General features: G+C 68.9%; 1 protein-coding gene across 1 annotated transcript; it reads right to left on the bottom strand.

Annotated features, from left to right (window-relative positions):
* Nucleotides 1–789: 789 nt before the first annotated feature.
* XKR7 (XK related 7) lies at nucleotides 790–11,368 on the bottom strand. Its single transcript, XM_087749895.1, has 3 exons — nucleotides 10,938–11,368; nucleotides 4,741–4,940; nucleotides 790–4,641 (listed from the first exon to the last, which is right to left on the bottom strand). The coding sequence occupies exons 1-3, from the start codon at nucleotides 11,366–11,368 to the stop codon at nucleotides 3,689–3,691; spliced, it is 1,584 nt and encodes a 527-aa protein (XP_087606021.1). The 3' UTR covers nucleotides 790–3,688.
* Between the last annotated feature and the right edge of the window lie 3,763 nt (nucleotides 11,369–15,131).

The raw sequence follows: 15,131 nt of genomic DNA, 5'->3' as shown, positions 1-15,131 counted from the left end.
ACTTGGGCTGGGACTGGGCTGGGATTCGGGCAGAGGCAGGGGCTGAAGTAGGCTGGGATGGGGCTGGAGCAGGCGCCGGGGCTGTGGGTGCCCATGGGACCCGGCTGCAGAGCAGCCCCTGCCCCTCGCTGCAGCCGGGCTCCCCCTGGACCTGGGACCGGTTCCACTGCCCCGTGACCCCGCATCAGCCCCGTCCTCGTGGGGCATTACTGGGGGTCCCGGCCCTCATTGCCCCCGTCCTGCCCTGCCCACGCGGGGCCCTGGCACGGGGAACGGCACTGGCAGGAGCCCATGCAGCTGCACCCAGCACCCCGTCCCCATGGCCGCCCATGGGGCCCGAGCCCCCCGTGGGTCTGGGGGCCGGCTGGGGATCCGGGCCTCTGGCAGGGAGGTTGGCCCGGCAGTGGCCATGTCCGGCGGTTTCCTCCCCGGCACGCTGCATCCTGCCCGCACACCCCTTCCCTGCCGGCCACCACGCTGTGGCCAGCACCGGCCCAGGCCACCGACACCGGAGAGGCAGCACTGCTGCAGCCGTCCTGCTCCGTCCCCCAGCGTCCCTGAGCACCCCGGGACAGAGGGGCAGCGTCCTGCCCTGCTGCGGAGCCCGGGGCGTGAAGCCGGAGGTGCTGGCAAGGACAGGTTCCTGCAGGCAGGGCTTATTGAAATGAATTTAATATCTCATGTTGCAGCAAAATTAAAAATATACAAAAAGTTTGTGGTATACAAAAAAGTCTCGGTACGGACCCCGGCCTCCCACTCGCCCCCCTGCCCGCGCCGAGGGTCCCAGAGAAGAAGGTGGCACACAGAGTATTTACAGTACGTGACAGCGGCCGCCAGGTCCCGGCACCGGGGGGGCCGGGGACGTGGTCAAGACCCCCCAGCAGCCCCCGCCAGGCACAAACGGCCCCAGCTGAGGGCGAACAGGGCCAGGCCCCAGCCCAAACCTCTTCCCGCTCCCTGAAGCCCGGACAGCCCCGCTGCCGCCCCCAGGGGTGACACCCCCGGGGACCAGGACCCCCGTCCCCGCTGGGAGCTCGAGCACCCCTGGAGCTGCCCCCATCCCACAGCACCTGGCTCAGCCCTGGGTCGCGCCCCCTCGCTCGCCGCTGTCCCGGTGGGCAGGCACCGCCATCCCAGTGCTGCCACCGGCACCGGGGCGCTGGTTTTGGCTTCCCCTGCGGCACAGGCTGGGCGGGTGGCAGCGGGGCGGCCGAGCCCCGGGGCTGGGAGCGGGTCCCATGGCTGCCCTGTGCCCCCCGCGCGGCCGGGCCCCCCGCTCCGAGCAAGGCAGCACTGCGTGATCAGAGGCTCGGTGCCGCCTGCCACTGCTGAGATCCCTGCCTGGAGCAGCCCAGGACTGAGGGTACCGTGGCTTGAGTGCATAGAAAAGTGTCCCTCTGTCCCGCCGGCGCGGCCCTGGGGTCCCCACGCAAACCCTGGGGGTGAAGAGCACGGAGGGGGGTGCAGATCGCCCCAGCTGGCGGCTCCTCTCTGCCCTTGGGGGGACCTGCACCAGGGCCCGGGCCCCATGTGGCCCACCCCTGGTGGCTTCCCGGCTCCGTGAGTGGGACCCAGTGAGGAGCCACCACCACCTGGGCACCGTGTGGGGCTGTGTCGACGCTGCTCGACGCCTGCAGGGGCGAGCCCCGGCCCCAGCCCGGCTCCCCCAGCCACTGCCCCCGACCTTCCCTGAGGAAAAGAGACCCCCCCGCAGAGCCGCCCCGCACCTGGCGCTGCCCCCGGCGCAGCTCAGCACCCACCGCTGGAGTCCGCCCATTACCGGCGGTGAAGGAGGGCTGCAGGTCATGGGGGGCCTGGCCCAGCCCCAGCCATGCTCTACACCCTCCTCCAAAAGGGTTTCCGAGGCTTCCAGTTAGCACCAGTTAGCACCAGTGACCCCAGCGACGGCCCGCCCCAGCCCGCTGTCACCCCAGCCTTCCAGCTACAGAGAAATGGGAAACGAAAGTAACGTGAAGCCACCGACACAGTGCATACACCCTCCCCGGCCGTGCCATGGGGCTGGCACCCATGCCGTCCCTCGGGGACCCCATGCCCTGGCCTGGTGCGCGGCAGCCAGAGCCGTTCCCAGGGGCAGCTGCCCCACGCCAGCCCTCCCCGTGGCCGGTGTGGTGCCTCGTGGGGCGCCGCGGTGCCTTGTGGCACGGCGGGGCCGGTGCGGGGCTGCCCACGCTCCCCTGCCCAGGGCAGGGCTTGGCACCGCGGCACGGGGCAGTCGACGGGTGGCACCCTGCGGGGCTGGCGCGGGGGGCGTGGGGATGCGGGGAAGGCACAGGGGCCGTGGGTGCGGGGGGCGAGGGGCGCAGGCGGTGCACAGCCACGGGGTCCAGCAGCTGTCCTGCCCTGCAAACCCCTGCCAGCCCCCTGCACGCACGCACACGCACACACACGCACACGCCTGCACACGCACCCCGCCTCGGGACACGCCTGGCCGGGGGGCACGGGGTACATTCAGCACAGCCCTTCGGGGGGGGCACGCCGGCGGATCCGGGCAGGACCAGGGGACACATTCAAACCCGGAGCCTGGGGCAGCCCTGCTCCTCTGGGCAGGCAGGAGCAGGCAGGGGCAGGCAGGGGCAGGCAGGGGCAGGCAGGATCCCGGCTCACGTTTGTACTGGGGAGCTGGAGGGGGCTGATGCCGATGGGGAGATGAATGGAAACACTCCCGGATGGGAAGCGATGACAAACCCGGGAGGGGAGAATGGCTGGAGGGTGAATCCCGCTTTGGGGAGCCCCGGGAATGCCGGCAGCTGCACAGGCCCCCCCAGCAGTGCCAGCCAGGCCCTGCCTCCCCCGGCCTCAGCGGAGGTAGAAGATGTCACACAAAATGTCACTGTTCAGGTGAAAACAAACCCGATGAGATGAAGCAGTTCCCGTGGGGTCGGGGGGGACGATGGGGCGCAGCCATGTCCTGCCGCCCCAGCTGGATTCAGGGGCCCAGCTCAGTGCTGGGGGGAGCAGGGTCGGTGCGCACCCATGAGGGGCTCCCCGGGCCAGGGTCTGCGCCCCACAGGGCAGCGGGGACCCCATGGAGTGGGGACCCAGCTGACCTCGAGCCAGGGGGACCCAGGATGGAGATGAAGGGGCTCCCCCATGGCTGGCATTACAGGGCAGGGGGAGGCAGGAGACATGGGGGGGGCTGGCCGGACGCCGGCTGTCCCCTGCCCCGGCTCCCTGGGGGTGACAGGAGCCCCACGCACACCCCGCTACGGCTGCGCTCCAGCCCCGCGGCCCTGCCGCAGCACAGGCATGGGGCAGCCCCGGCTCCCGTGTCCCCGCATGCTGCCCACCTGGGCCATGCCGTGCGCCACCGCGCCCCAAGCCCCTCGCAGCTGCCAGCCCCCAGCCCGGGGGTGCCCCCGGTCCCCATCCTGCGTGGGGCCGCAGCACCCACCGCCTTGGGCTCAGGCACCGGTGAGGTATTTTGGCAAGGACGAGCCCCAGGGGGAGCTGGGGCGGCCGCCACGGGGTGGGACTGGGGGTCTCAGCTGCGGGAGGGCGGCGCGGGGGGGGATAGCACCAAGAGACCTCCCTGGCCCCCACCCGTGGGGCCCTCAGCGTGGCGGCACGGCAGCACCGGCAAACCCAACGGAAAGGCAAACGGCTGCGAAGATGCAGGGCGGCTGGGATGGCACCGGGAGGGCCCCACTGCGGCCCCGCGCCCCCCACCCTACACGGTGGTCTCGTACTCCAGCACCTCCTGGGGGATACCGGGGGTGCGGTACTGCAGGCGCGGGGTGGTGGGCGATGCATACTCCAGCGCCAGGATGGTCTTCCGCAGACGCCGGTCGATGAAGTGGGCGTCCCAGGCCGGGTACTTCTTCCTGGGCAGGTCAATGCGGATGACGGGCCTCTCTGTCCGTGGGGCGCGGGCGGCCGGCGCCGGCGGGGCGCAGGGTCTCACCTGGAAGACGGGCACGCAGCTGTCCCGCTCCCCCGGCGCCCCATCCCGCTCCCCCCCTGTAGTCCGCGGCAGTGAGCGGGGGGGGCTGGTCACGGCCTCCGTGGGGGACCCCGGCGCCGGGGCTGGCCGCTGCCGGAAAATGCAGCCCCCGCCACGGGGGCTGAAGATGGGGCCGTTGGGGTGCAAGAGGCAGTAGTAGATGAACATGAAGAAGATGCCGAGGGCGAAGCTGGAGCTGACCACGCAGACGAGGATTAAGGCGTCAAAGTCGGAGGTGATCTTGCGGTCGTAGTAGAGGAACCAGAGGACGGTGAGGGCAGCGTTCTCCGACAGCGTGATGATGTAGTAGATGCACATGCGGTAGCGGCTCCGTCCCTCCTTGACGTTGAACCAGCAGAAGATGTAGATGATGCCCACCACCATGTTGTAGATGATCTCCTCCCACTTGGACATGCAGAAGTCTGTCTCACCCTGGATGATCCAGAAGGTCATGATGCACCAGTGGGTGACGATGAAGATGCCGAAGTAGAGCTGGAACACAGAGGCGAAGAGGGCGAAGGCGATGGCGCGGGCGGCAATGGTGAAGAGGTGCCACAGGATCTGCACCACGGCCCCCTTGTAGGACATGGGCATCTTGTCCTCCCGCGAGTCCCGCAGCACCTTCTGGTAGGAGGCGATCATCCACGCCAGGGAGACCAGCGAGGCCGAGGCCGAGAGCCCTGTGGGGGCAAAGCAGGGAGGGGTGGTGAGACCCCGCGGCAGCCGGGCGTCCCCCTCCAGCCGCCCCCGTCCCCCGCCGCGGGGGCCGTGTCCCTTACCCTGCAGCGGCTCGATGCTGTTCTGCTGCACCATGATGCTGAGCTGCAGCACGAGCTGGGGCGCGCTCTTCAGGAAGGTCTCCAGCAGCCGCAGCATGCTGATGTCCGCGCTCTCGAACATCATCCGCCAGTAGAAGTGGCGGCGGCGATGCTCGGCCTGCCACCGGCTCTGCAGCCCCAGGTACAGCGTGCGGAGGTACCTGCACGAGGGAGGGCAGGAGGGTGAGAGGAGCCCCCGCCGCCCGGGCAGCCGAGCTCACCTCCCCTGCCCCTGCCAGGCGTGCCCCGTGCCCGCTGCCAACCTGCTCCAGTGAGCACTTCCCCCCTGATTTGGGGCCATGGGAAGCCCCCCATGCCGAGGGGGGCCCCGAGATGCCGGGAAGGGGCAGCTTGTGCAAAGCCGGCTCAGCACCCTGCTGCCCCGGGGCTCACCTGGCCATCACCCTGCCGCCCACCCAGCCACCACAGTGCCCACCCAGCTGTTGCCCCACTCCCCCGCCCCACGGTGCTGCCCCTGCGCCTTCTCCCCCCGCCCGGGGTCTGGCTCCCCTCCCCAGCCGGGGATCCCGCCCGCAGCCCCACTCTCCAGCCACCCGTGGATTTGGGGTGCCCTGGCCCCAGCCCAGCACCACGTCCGGCTCCTTCTCAAAGGGGCTATTTTGGTCCCGGCTGGCGCGGAGCCCACCCTGCCTCCCCCTGCCCCGGCCAGGACGGAGGCACCAGCTGGTCGTGCCGTGGTGCCCACGGGAAGCTCTCGGGTGCTCGTGCCGGCGCTGCCTTGGCTCTTGGCAGGGCTGTGAGTGCAGGCACGCGCCGGCCCTGGCCATCTGGTCGTCGGCCGGGGGTCAGCGGAGGTGTGCGTGGCACCGACGCACGCACCGGCTGAGTCACTGCCACCAGGGACCCCTCCCCGCAGCACGGGGCCAGATCCGGGCACCACAGGGCCGGACAGGCAGGGCATCCCCGGGCAGCCCTGCCTGCACCACGGGCCGGCGGCTCCGCTGCCTCAGGGAAGGAGGGAGCCGGATGAGAGAGGAAACAGAAAGATGAAGCGGGAGGATGTCAGGCCATAAAGCTTCCTCCCAGTCGAGTAAAACCGTCATGCAGAGCAACGGCCTCTCCATCAGCTCCAGAAAGCGCTGCCAGCCGACTCCATTAGCCCAGAGCGCGGGAGAAACCCTGATCCTCAGCGGGAGGAGGCAGGGGCCGGCCCTGCTCCCGCTGCAGGGACGGCCGGGTGCCCCCACCCCTGGACTGCACAGCCCCGAGACCACGGTGGGGGCCATCAGCTGGGGCCACCGAGGCCCCCGTGCCACCCCACTGCCATCTGCTCCCACCCCGGGCAGTCCCGCTGGCTCCCGTGGCGTGCAGGAGGGCAAGGTGGCCACACTAGTCCCACGGGGCTCCCGTGGTCCTCCCCAGCGAGGCTGACGAGGCCCTGGCAGCCCTGTCACCGCCTGCCCCATCCGCTCCCACTGCCCTGCCAGGGGCCCCACAAAGCCTCCCCGAGAGCTGGTGGCCGGGCAAGACGCTGCTGTCAGCAAATAATGCGATTTGAGTAGTTCTGCCCCAGTTTCAGTGGGTGCCGATGGCTGCAGGGGCCAGCCCACAGCCCCGCGGCCAGCCCAGCTCCCGGCTCCTTTGTGTTGGTGTCAAAATGATGCTTTAATGTCCATCTCGGGGGGAGCAGCTAATTTTAGTCTTTGCTGCAGCCCATCCCTTGCTGCTCGGGGGGAGAGGCTGCGGCCACCCGGCTCCTGGCTCCCGGCACAGATTTGCGCCCTGGTGCCACTTGCTCGTGGGCAGCCAGGCCAGCGCTGCCGTCACGGCACTGCCGTGGCCGCTGCCCCCAGCCCCTCTCCCCACCCACCAGCCGCTGCTCCCGGACCCACAGAAGGGCCCGGGGCCAGACCCCCCCTTGCTGGCAGGGTGCGAACCAGGGCACAGCCTGGGGACGGAGGGCACGGCGTAGGGGGAAAGCCACGGGAGAAGCGGTGCAGAGCCCGGGATGCCGCAGGGCATCGCTGCTGGTCCCAGGGCGCTCAGGCGCGGATGAGGCCCAGGCATCGGCGCCCTCACCCTCTCCCCGTAATCAGCCTCGTGAACTGGGCTCCTCAGCACCCTGATCCCGCCGCCTGCGGTGCACAGCAGCCCCCTGCACAGACCCCAGAGCCGCGCCGTCCCCGGCTCCTCAGCCGCTCAACAAGTGACCCGCAACCTCCCCCAGCTTTCGGCGGGGGCACAATTATCCTCCTGTCTTCCCGTCAGCTCCACAGATCTCATTAAAACGAGATTTCATCTCCCATCAACTTGCCAGAATGAAATGTTGATTCTTATTTGTTATGCATTTGATCATTCCGTGGTGTTTCAGCCCAGAGAAACATCCCTGAGCGCTGACAGCGCAGGGCGAGCGCTTACCAACCGAGCGCCGCAGCTGCTGCATGGGAAATACAGAATCAATCACTTGAAAAAAAATCATTTAATTTTCAAAAAACTGATGATGAGGCAGAAACCGACGGCGAGAGCTCTCAGGGCTAATTGCTCCCTCCTTTGTATTACAAAGAGTAATCCAGTAATCCAACGAAACCCCTGCAGCGGGAAGGTGGTGGGCTCGGGCGGGCACCGGGTTTGCCGGAGCCCCGCTACGGCCTGGTTTGCCGGAGCCCCACCATGGCCGGGTTTGCTGCTGGCGGCACCGGTTGCCCCCAGCTCCCAGCTCCTGACCCTGGTTTTCAAGTGTTGGAAGAAAAGAAGTGCAAGGAGAAAAGCCCAGCCCTGGTTATAACCGAACCCACTAATTGCCATTCTTACATGGAAGAAGATGAGGGACCCCCCGGTCTAATAGCGAGCGATACAGAGTATGATTTTCCTAGAAGGTAATTTGGGATATCATCCCTTAATCCTTTATTTAAACAAGGAGAAATTTGCTTCCCTGTTGCAGCCATTTTAATCCCTTGCACATCCCGCCAAGTCAGGTCACCAGGGAGAGCAGCACTTGCGCCCGGCTGGCACATCACCGCGCCGACGAAAGCCCCCACGTCCCGCTGTCCCCAGGGTCCCCGGGGTGCTCCGGGAAAGGCTCAGTCCCTTGTCCTGTGCACTGGGGCCGGGCAGGGACCCTCAGCAAGCGACTGACCCCAGCACTGGGTCCTGCGGCGGGACGAGGGGGCACCCAAAGCTGGGTGCTCCCAGGGCTGAGGGGGCTCCTGAGCAGGCAGAGCAAAGCCCCGGGGGTTTTGGGGGGCACCTGCGGGTCCCAGCTCTGCCACCCCTCGCGAGCCCACCCAGGGAGCTGCTGAGGGCATCCATGCCCCGCGGGGCTGCCACCGGACTGGCGTCAGGACCGAGGGGTGGCACTGGGTCCCCAAGCCAGCAGAGGATGGGGGGACATGGGCTGATGGGGGGCTGTCGGGGAGGAACTGTGGGTGGAGAGGGCACCCCAGGTCTGGCCCCGGTGAGCCCCAGGCAGCCAAACCAGGTGTGACCCTGGGCTGAAGCAGACCCGGGGGGATGACGGGCACAGCCAGGGCTGTCCCCAGCCCAACGGGACCCGCAGAGACGCACCAGCCAGCTGCCAGCCCACGGCGGTGGCAGGGGACCCCGGCACGCTGCCGGGGGGGAGGCAGGCATGGCGTGCACAGCACCCCTTCCCTTCGGCGTTTCTCTGGTGAAACAGCTGGTGACTTTTTTGCGAGCAGAGCGGGTAACAATTCCTGAGCTGCAAAAACATGCAAGAAGCAGCCCCCGCGCGCGGGGTCCCCCAGCCGGGCCCATGCTGCTGCTGCGTACAGGAGCACATGGTCATGCAACCGGCACCACCTCTGGGGAGCATCCGTGGCGGAGTATTTGCATTTGCATCATGAACGCACCGATGACAACTAACTTCAGCAGCTTCTGGCAGCAGCTTTCGTTTGGGATAATCTCAGGGTTCGTGCTCGGAGCTGGCGTGCCTTTGCGCCCGGTGTTTCTGGGATGTGGGGGTCTTTGGCACAGCTGGGGCTCGGGGCTGCGCAGTGACGGGTTTGGTGGGGGTGAGACCCGCCGAGGCGATCGCAAGGCAGGGAGGAGGCAGTGAACTGGGGAAGGGGGAGATGTTCGGCAAGGGGCACGGTGCCCCGGCCAGGGAAAAGCCTTCCCTTCGCATGCAGCATTTATTCAACACTTCTTAAACTGCCACGTCCACCTGTGCCGGATCCAGCCTCGCTAATGGGTTTAGCGAACTGCATTTAACTGGCCACCTGAGCTAATCCCAAATCCCAAGATTAGGAAGAGCCTCAACTGCAGCTCAAGATCAACATGTCCTGGAGGGTCAGTGCTGAGAGTTATCACTTTAATTGGCTTAAGAGCCTTCGTGGTGCAGCAGATCAGGAGAGCGCGGCTGACACCAGCGGGAGCGAAGCCCCCGGCCGCAGCCCGGCCCCAGCTCAGGCCAGGCTCAGGCAATTGCCCGCAGGGCGCTGGGGCCAAGGCCGGCTGCAGGCAGGCTCAGCGGCGGCGGGCCAGGGAGCTCCTGGCCTCTCCCTCACCCGCTCCCCAGCACGCTAGGCAGGGTTCGCACCCATCCTGCAGCCAGCGTACCCCGAGAGCTGCCAGGGGACGGAGCGGGGTCAGGAGGGGCAGGCGGTGGCTGTGGTGGGGAGGGAAGGGGCAGGAGCCCCTCCAGCACGCTGCGTGCTGCACTGTGAAACCAAGCCAGACAGCCCGGGAGCAGCCCAGGAAAGGCAGCAGACGAACGCACGCATGCAGACAACAAGAGGGAGTGGAGGAGCCTCTGGACTACGGGAGGGGAAACGGGAGGGAAACCGGAGCCGGGAGCGCTGCCTGCCCGGTGCACTGTTCCGGGAATTGGCCATTGTCTCTGCTCCCCTCCCAGCACCAGCCTCCCCGGGAAGCAGCTGGGTGCCAGAGCCACGGCTCTTCCCCGGCGCCCGAGGATGGAGCTCAGCGGAGCTGGGAGGGAGCGGTGCTGGCTCCACGGCACAGGGGAGGAAGGTGCCAATAAACCATCAGCTCGGGCTTCTGGAGGGTCTGCAGAGACACAGGCAAAGGGCCTCGAGCCCGCTCCAGTCTGCCCAGCTGCCGCTCGCCCTGCTGCACAGCCTGCCTTTCCCAGGCAGCAGAAATGCAGCCCCGGCGGGGAAGCCACCAGGTCGTCCCGACCGGCACCTCCTCACCCGCGACCCCGCGGACTACGGCGAGCTCCGAGCAGGAGGATCCAAGCCCGAGGCGTTTGGGGCCTGGCAGAAGCACTCCGTGCCCCCCGGGACCCGGCTGCCGTGGCCAGGCAGGCCCCCCGGCAGGCCCAGCACCGCCGGCCACGGGGACGGCAGGCCTGTGCCGCCCAGCTGAGCCGCAGGCTCCTCACACCGGCTCCTGCCCACACCCACAGCTCCTGCCCACACCCACCCGCACCCACAGCTGGGCTCTGCCGGGGGCTCTCCCCCGCCGCCCATCCTGCTGTGGCTGCAGACGGATGGATCCCCGGGTCCCCCCGCCGCCGGGGCCCCTGCTGCACCTTGCCGTCCCCACCCGCTTCCCCCCCCCCGTGCCCTGCCGTCCCCACCTATGTCCTCCGTGCTGCACCCCGGTATCCCCACCCAGGTCTTGCTGCACCCTGCCACTGCCTCCAGCCCCAGCCCGGCTCCGTGACCCCCACGCCTCCAGACCTGCCCGGCTGCAGCAGGGGGGTGAGGTCCCACTGCAGCCCCCTCAGCTCCATCTCGGCCCCCTGGTACCCCATAGCCCTGTGCCCCCGTGCCTCCAGACCTGCCCCAGCTGCAGCAGGGGGATCAGGCCCCACAGCAGCCCCATCCCAGCCCCCCGTACCTCCATAGCCTCCGTTCCCCCGTACCCCCCGTACCTCCAGACCTGCCCCAGCTGCAGCAGGGGGATGAGACCCCGCAGCAGCCCCCTCAGCCCCATCCTGGCTCCCTGTGCTCCCCATCCTGTCTCTGTGTCCCTTGTGACCCCCCCGTACCTCCAGACCTGCCCCAGCTGCCGCAGGGGGATCAGGCCCCGCAGCAGCCCCATCCCAGCCCCCTGTCCCCCCTGTCCCCCCGCTCCCCATGCCCCCCGTACCTCCAGACCTGCCCCAGCTGCAGCAGGTGGATCAGGCCCTGCAGCAGCCCCATCCCTGCCCCCTGCCCCCCCTCCCCCCCCTGCCCCCCCTGTCCCCCCGGTCCCCATGCCCCCCGTACCTCCAGACCTGCCCCAGCTGCAGCAGGTGGATCAGGCCCTGCAGCAGCCAGACGCAGAGGCGGCAGCAGCCGCGGGGGCCGCGGGCGCTGTCCTTGGTGCCGCCGCCGCTGTCCTTGGTGCCGGCGGCGAAGTCGTAGACGAACCACCTGAAGCTGAGCAGCTGCACCACCAGCGAGGGCAGCAGCACGAAGAGCAGCGTCAGCCCGAACCACCACCGCTGCCCCCGCACGTAGTAGTGGGCCGCCAGCCACAGGTCCGAGGCGCCGTCCGCGAAGCAGACCAGGAGGGCGCAGAGCACCCAGCACCCGTCCCGCAACCGGTACCGCCGAGCCGGGGGGGCCGCGCCGCCCGCCCGCCTCCCCCCGCCGCTCCCCGGGCTTTCCAGGCTCACGGCCGGGCCGCCGCCGCCGCCGTCCGACTTCGCGGCCATGTTGTCGGGGGAGAGGAGGAGAAAGGAGGGAGCGGGAGAGACTTCCGGAGGGAGGACGGCGCCGGCGAGCCCGCCCCGGCAGCGCCCGCCCCCGCCGCCCGGCCCGGCCCGGCCCGGCCCCGGGAGCGCCCCCCGGCCCGGCCCCGGGACCCCGCCCCGCCTCCGCCCCGCCCCGGGGGGGGGGTGGGGGGGAGCGCAGGGGGCCGGGGGGCGCCTCCCCGCGCCGGGAAGGGCAACCGGTTCCCCCCGCCCCGGGTCGGTCCCGGGCTCCCCGCCGAGCCCCCGCCCCCCGCCCCGCGCCCGGCGGAGCCCCCCGGGGCAGCGGCCACGCCGCCCGGCCGCCCGCCGCCCGGGACCGGAGCTCCCTGGGCAGCTGCTGGGCGGCCCCGGGCTCCCCCGGCCCCGAGCCGCGGCCCCCAGCCCAGGCGAGCCCCCTCTCGGGCCCGGGAGCGGGCCGAGGCGGCGTGAGCCCCCCAGGGCCTGGGCGCACGGCGATGCTGCGGCTGCCTCTGCTCCCCCAGCGCCCGGGCAGGGCCGCAGGCGAGACCGCCCGAGGGAGCCCCAGCGGGGACCTGAGCCCCGCTTTGGAGAAAGAGTCCCAGCCTTGGGGACATCCCTGAGGAGCCACGCAACCGGGCGAAGCGCCGAGGTCTCCGGGTGGACCTGGGGCCTGGGCGCACGTGTGCCCAGGCGCTGCCCCGCTCCTCGGCTCTGCCCCGCCATCTCTCTTCCTTTTGTTGCCCATCGGAGTTCGGATGCAGCGTGGCCGGCAGAGCCAGGCCGCCCGGGCCGCTGGCGGTGTGGGGGGCCGGTACCACCACGGGACACGTGCTCGCACGAGGAGCAGCGCTGCGCCGGCATCCCCGGCGCCGCTGGGAGGGAAAAGGCTTTTTGCTCCTTTGCAGCGCGTCCCCCGGGAGGGTGATCGCATGCAGGCAGCTGCCTCACGAAGGCAGCTTCAGCCTCCAGCCCAGAGGGACAGCCTCTTGCTTGCTCGCTGCATTTCAGCCCCCGCGGCTCAGCCCCGCGTGTCTGCCCGCCGAGGAGCCCCGCGCGCGGCCGGAGCCTGGCCCACGGCGAGCGCGCAGCGGCACGCAGCGAGGGGGAGCGTGTTTTATCCCAGGAAACGCGGCCAACTTCCAAAATCGGCCTTGCAGAGCAGCGAGGGGGATCAGCGCAAAGCCGGGGCCAGCCTGGGTTCCTGGTGCACGAACGGAGGGAGCGAGCGGGGGAGCGTTGCAGCACGAGGGAGCCCCGTCAGGCCCTGGGCGAGGCTCGCTCCGTGCTGCATGTATTAGCATGGGTAATGCGACTTAAATACCTAACCTTGAGATGCTCGGCGCAGATCCCCTCGACAAATGCCTGCCTGGGGGAGGGGATGCTCCCAGCATCCCAGAGCCCAAAGGAAGGAGCCTTTCATCCGCCGCCGGTCGGGGCCAGGGTCCCTTCGGAGGACCGGCTCCGCTGGCCAGAGCCCCTGCCGACGCCTGGCCAGCCCCAGCCCTGTCTGGGCTCGTCCCTGGGGAGTCTCTGGCCCCGCTGGGCAATGGAGCAGAGCCGGTGCCGCCACAACGGTGTGCACGGCACTAGGGAGAGGGGACCTGGAAACCAGGGAGAGATGGACCCACCTTCCTTCACAGACACTGAAACACCCCCTCCGAAACAGCAGTTAAACATCCACAGCCTGAGAACATGGGAAGCCTGGTTGGAAGTCTGCTTTATCTCAACAACAGGCCCCAGCAGCCACAGGAAAAAATGAGAGAGAAAAAACCCCTATAAACATCCCTGAAGCCTTCCCGTGCAGCTGTCAGCAGGCAGGGAGGGTTTCTAGCTGCATACATAAAAGCGCTGCAAGGAAGAAAAAGGAACGTGCTGAAAGCAAACCCTGCTCTTTCCACGACAAAACACACGGCAAAGCGAAGCAGCCCTCGGCAGCGGGCGGGCGGCCGGTCCCTCCGACAGCCCCGTTCCCGGGGGGCACGTAAACGTGCAACTGGTCCAGACGGGCCCCCGGGCTGACTCCAGCTGCCAAGCAAAGGGCCTGCCCCCGGCGCCAGCTCCAGGAGGAGAAATCCGGGCTGATCTGCGGCTGGCTCAGAGCTTGGCTGGGGAGAGGCCCGCGGAGCGCAGCACCAGCCACCGCTCGCTGCCCTGTGGACGTTTTCCAGGTGCCCCTGGCTTTGCGGCCCCTCCTGCTGCAGCAGACTCCGCCGCAGCTTCCCCCGCACCCGTGCCGGGCTGGGCCCCCCCTTCCCGGGGAGCGCGGCCCCTGCCCCTCCCTGTGGCCCAAGGTCCCTGGCAAAACCCTGCCTTCACTGCCCTGGGTGTCATCGACAGCTCCAGACGGCCACCGCGCTTCCCTCCGCTGCCGCCAGCACATGGGCAGCTCATCCCTGTCCCCATCCCTATCCCTGTCCTTGTCCCCATCCCCATTCCCATCCTCATCCCATCCCCATCCCCATCCCCCTCCTCATCCCTTCCCATCCTCATCCCCATCTGCAGCCTCATCCCTATCCCTATCCCTGTCCCCATCCCAGCCCCAGCACATCCCCATCCCCATCCCCATTCCCACTCCCATCCCCATCCCCATCCCCACTCCCATCCCATCCCTATCCCTATCCCCATCCCTATCCCCATCCCCATTCCCACTCCCATCCCCATCGCTCCCACGCAGGCTTTGCCAGCGCTCCCTCCCTCGCCTCGCCGGGCAGCGTGAGGGCTGCTGGAGGCGGTGGGAGGTTTCCCGCCCGTCCCGGTCACCACCCAGCCAGGCCACGCTTCCCCAGCACCACCCCCAGCCCCGACCGCCACAGCCAAACCCCTGCCTCAGGAGGCCGTGTCCGTGCACGCGTGGCAGGACAGACGGACAGGGCTTTCGCTGCCCACAGAGCTTTTTGTCACCGGTCTGAAAAACGTGCCCCCCCGGGAGGTAAATGTAGCTCCAGCTCTAGCCAGGGCCCCAGCAGACATCAGGAGATCGGGAGGATCCCATCAAAGCAACGAGGATCAAATCTGCCTCCGTGACCGGCGAACGCAGAAGCCCATCACCCCGCGGTGGGCGCTGCGCTGTGAGGCTGCAGAAGAGCAGGCCCGCGTCCTGCATCCTGCGCCCCATGTCCCATCCCACGTCCTGCAGCCCACTCTGCAGCCGACCCCCGTGCCCGTGCCCCGCCGGGACTCCGTGGGAGCCAGCCCTGCGGCGGTGGAGAAGAAGCAGGCAGCCCCCGATCCCGTCTGTAGCTCTCCAGCCAGCCACCCCCACCGATAAAAGGAGCATTTTCCAGCACTGGCATCCAGCCCCAATCCCGCTGCCTCTTGGTTGATGTCAGGAAAAAATCCAGCCTGAGCGTGAATCACTCCCAGCCCGGCCAGGACACTGTGCCCGCGCGCTCGCTCCCACCGCTCCCGGGGAAGCCGCCTTATTTTAGCGCAGGCTGCCGCAGACGGAGCAGCTCTCCCCAGTTAACGGTAACAAACGACCTTATGGGATTAGGGCCAGTAATCTCCCGAGCTGGGTAATCTCCCTTAAGGGATTATTTGCCCACGGAAGTGTGGTGACCACCGGCCAGCCGCCGCCTCGCTCCCTCCATCCCTGTCCCCTGCGATCCCCATGCGGCCACCGCCGTCTCCGGCGGCCCGGAGGTGCCGCAGCGCTGGGGGTCACCGCGCACCCTCCAGGGAGCTTCTCGCCGAGATGAGTCCTGCGAAGGCCACGAGCCAACGGGCCCGGTCCCCCCCGCCGCCGCCACTTCTCCTCTCCCCC

This window comes from Nipponia nippon, unplaced genomic scaffold, assembly GCF_047370975.1.
Source record: "Nipponia nippon isolate SJK-2023a ecotype South Korea unplaced genomic scaffold, ASM4737097v1 scaffold_13, whole genome shotgun sequence".
Lineage (NCBI taxonomy): Eukaryota > Metazoa > Chordata > Aves > Pelecaniformes > Threskiornithidae > Nipponia > Nipponia nippon.
Note: the sequence above shows the minus strand (reverse complement) of the source record. Positions and strands in the feature narration are given on the sequence as shown.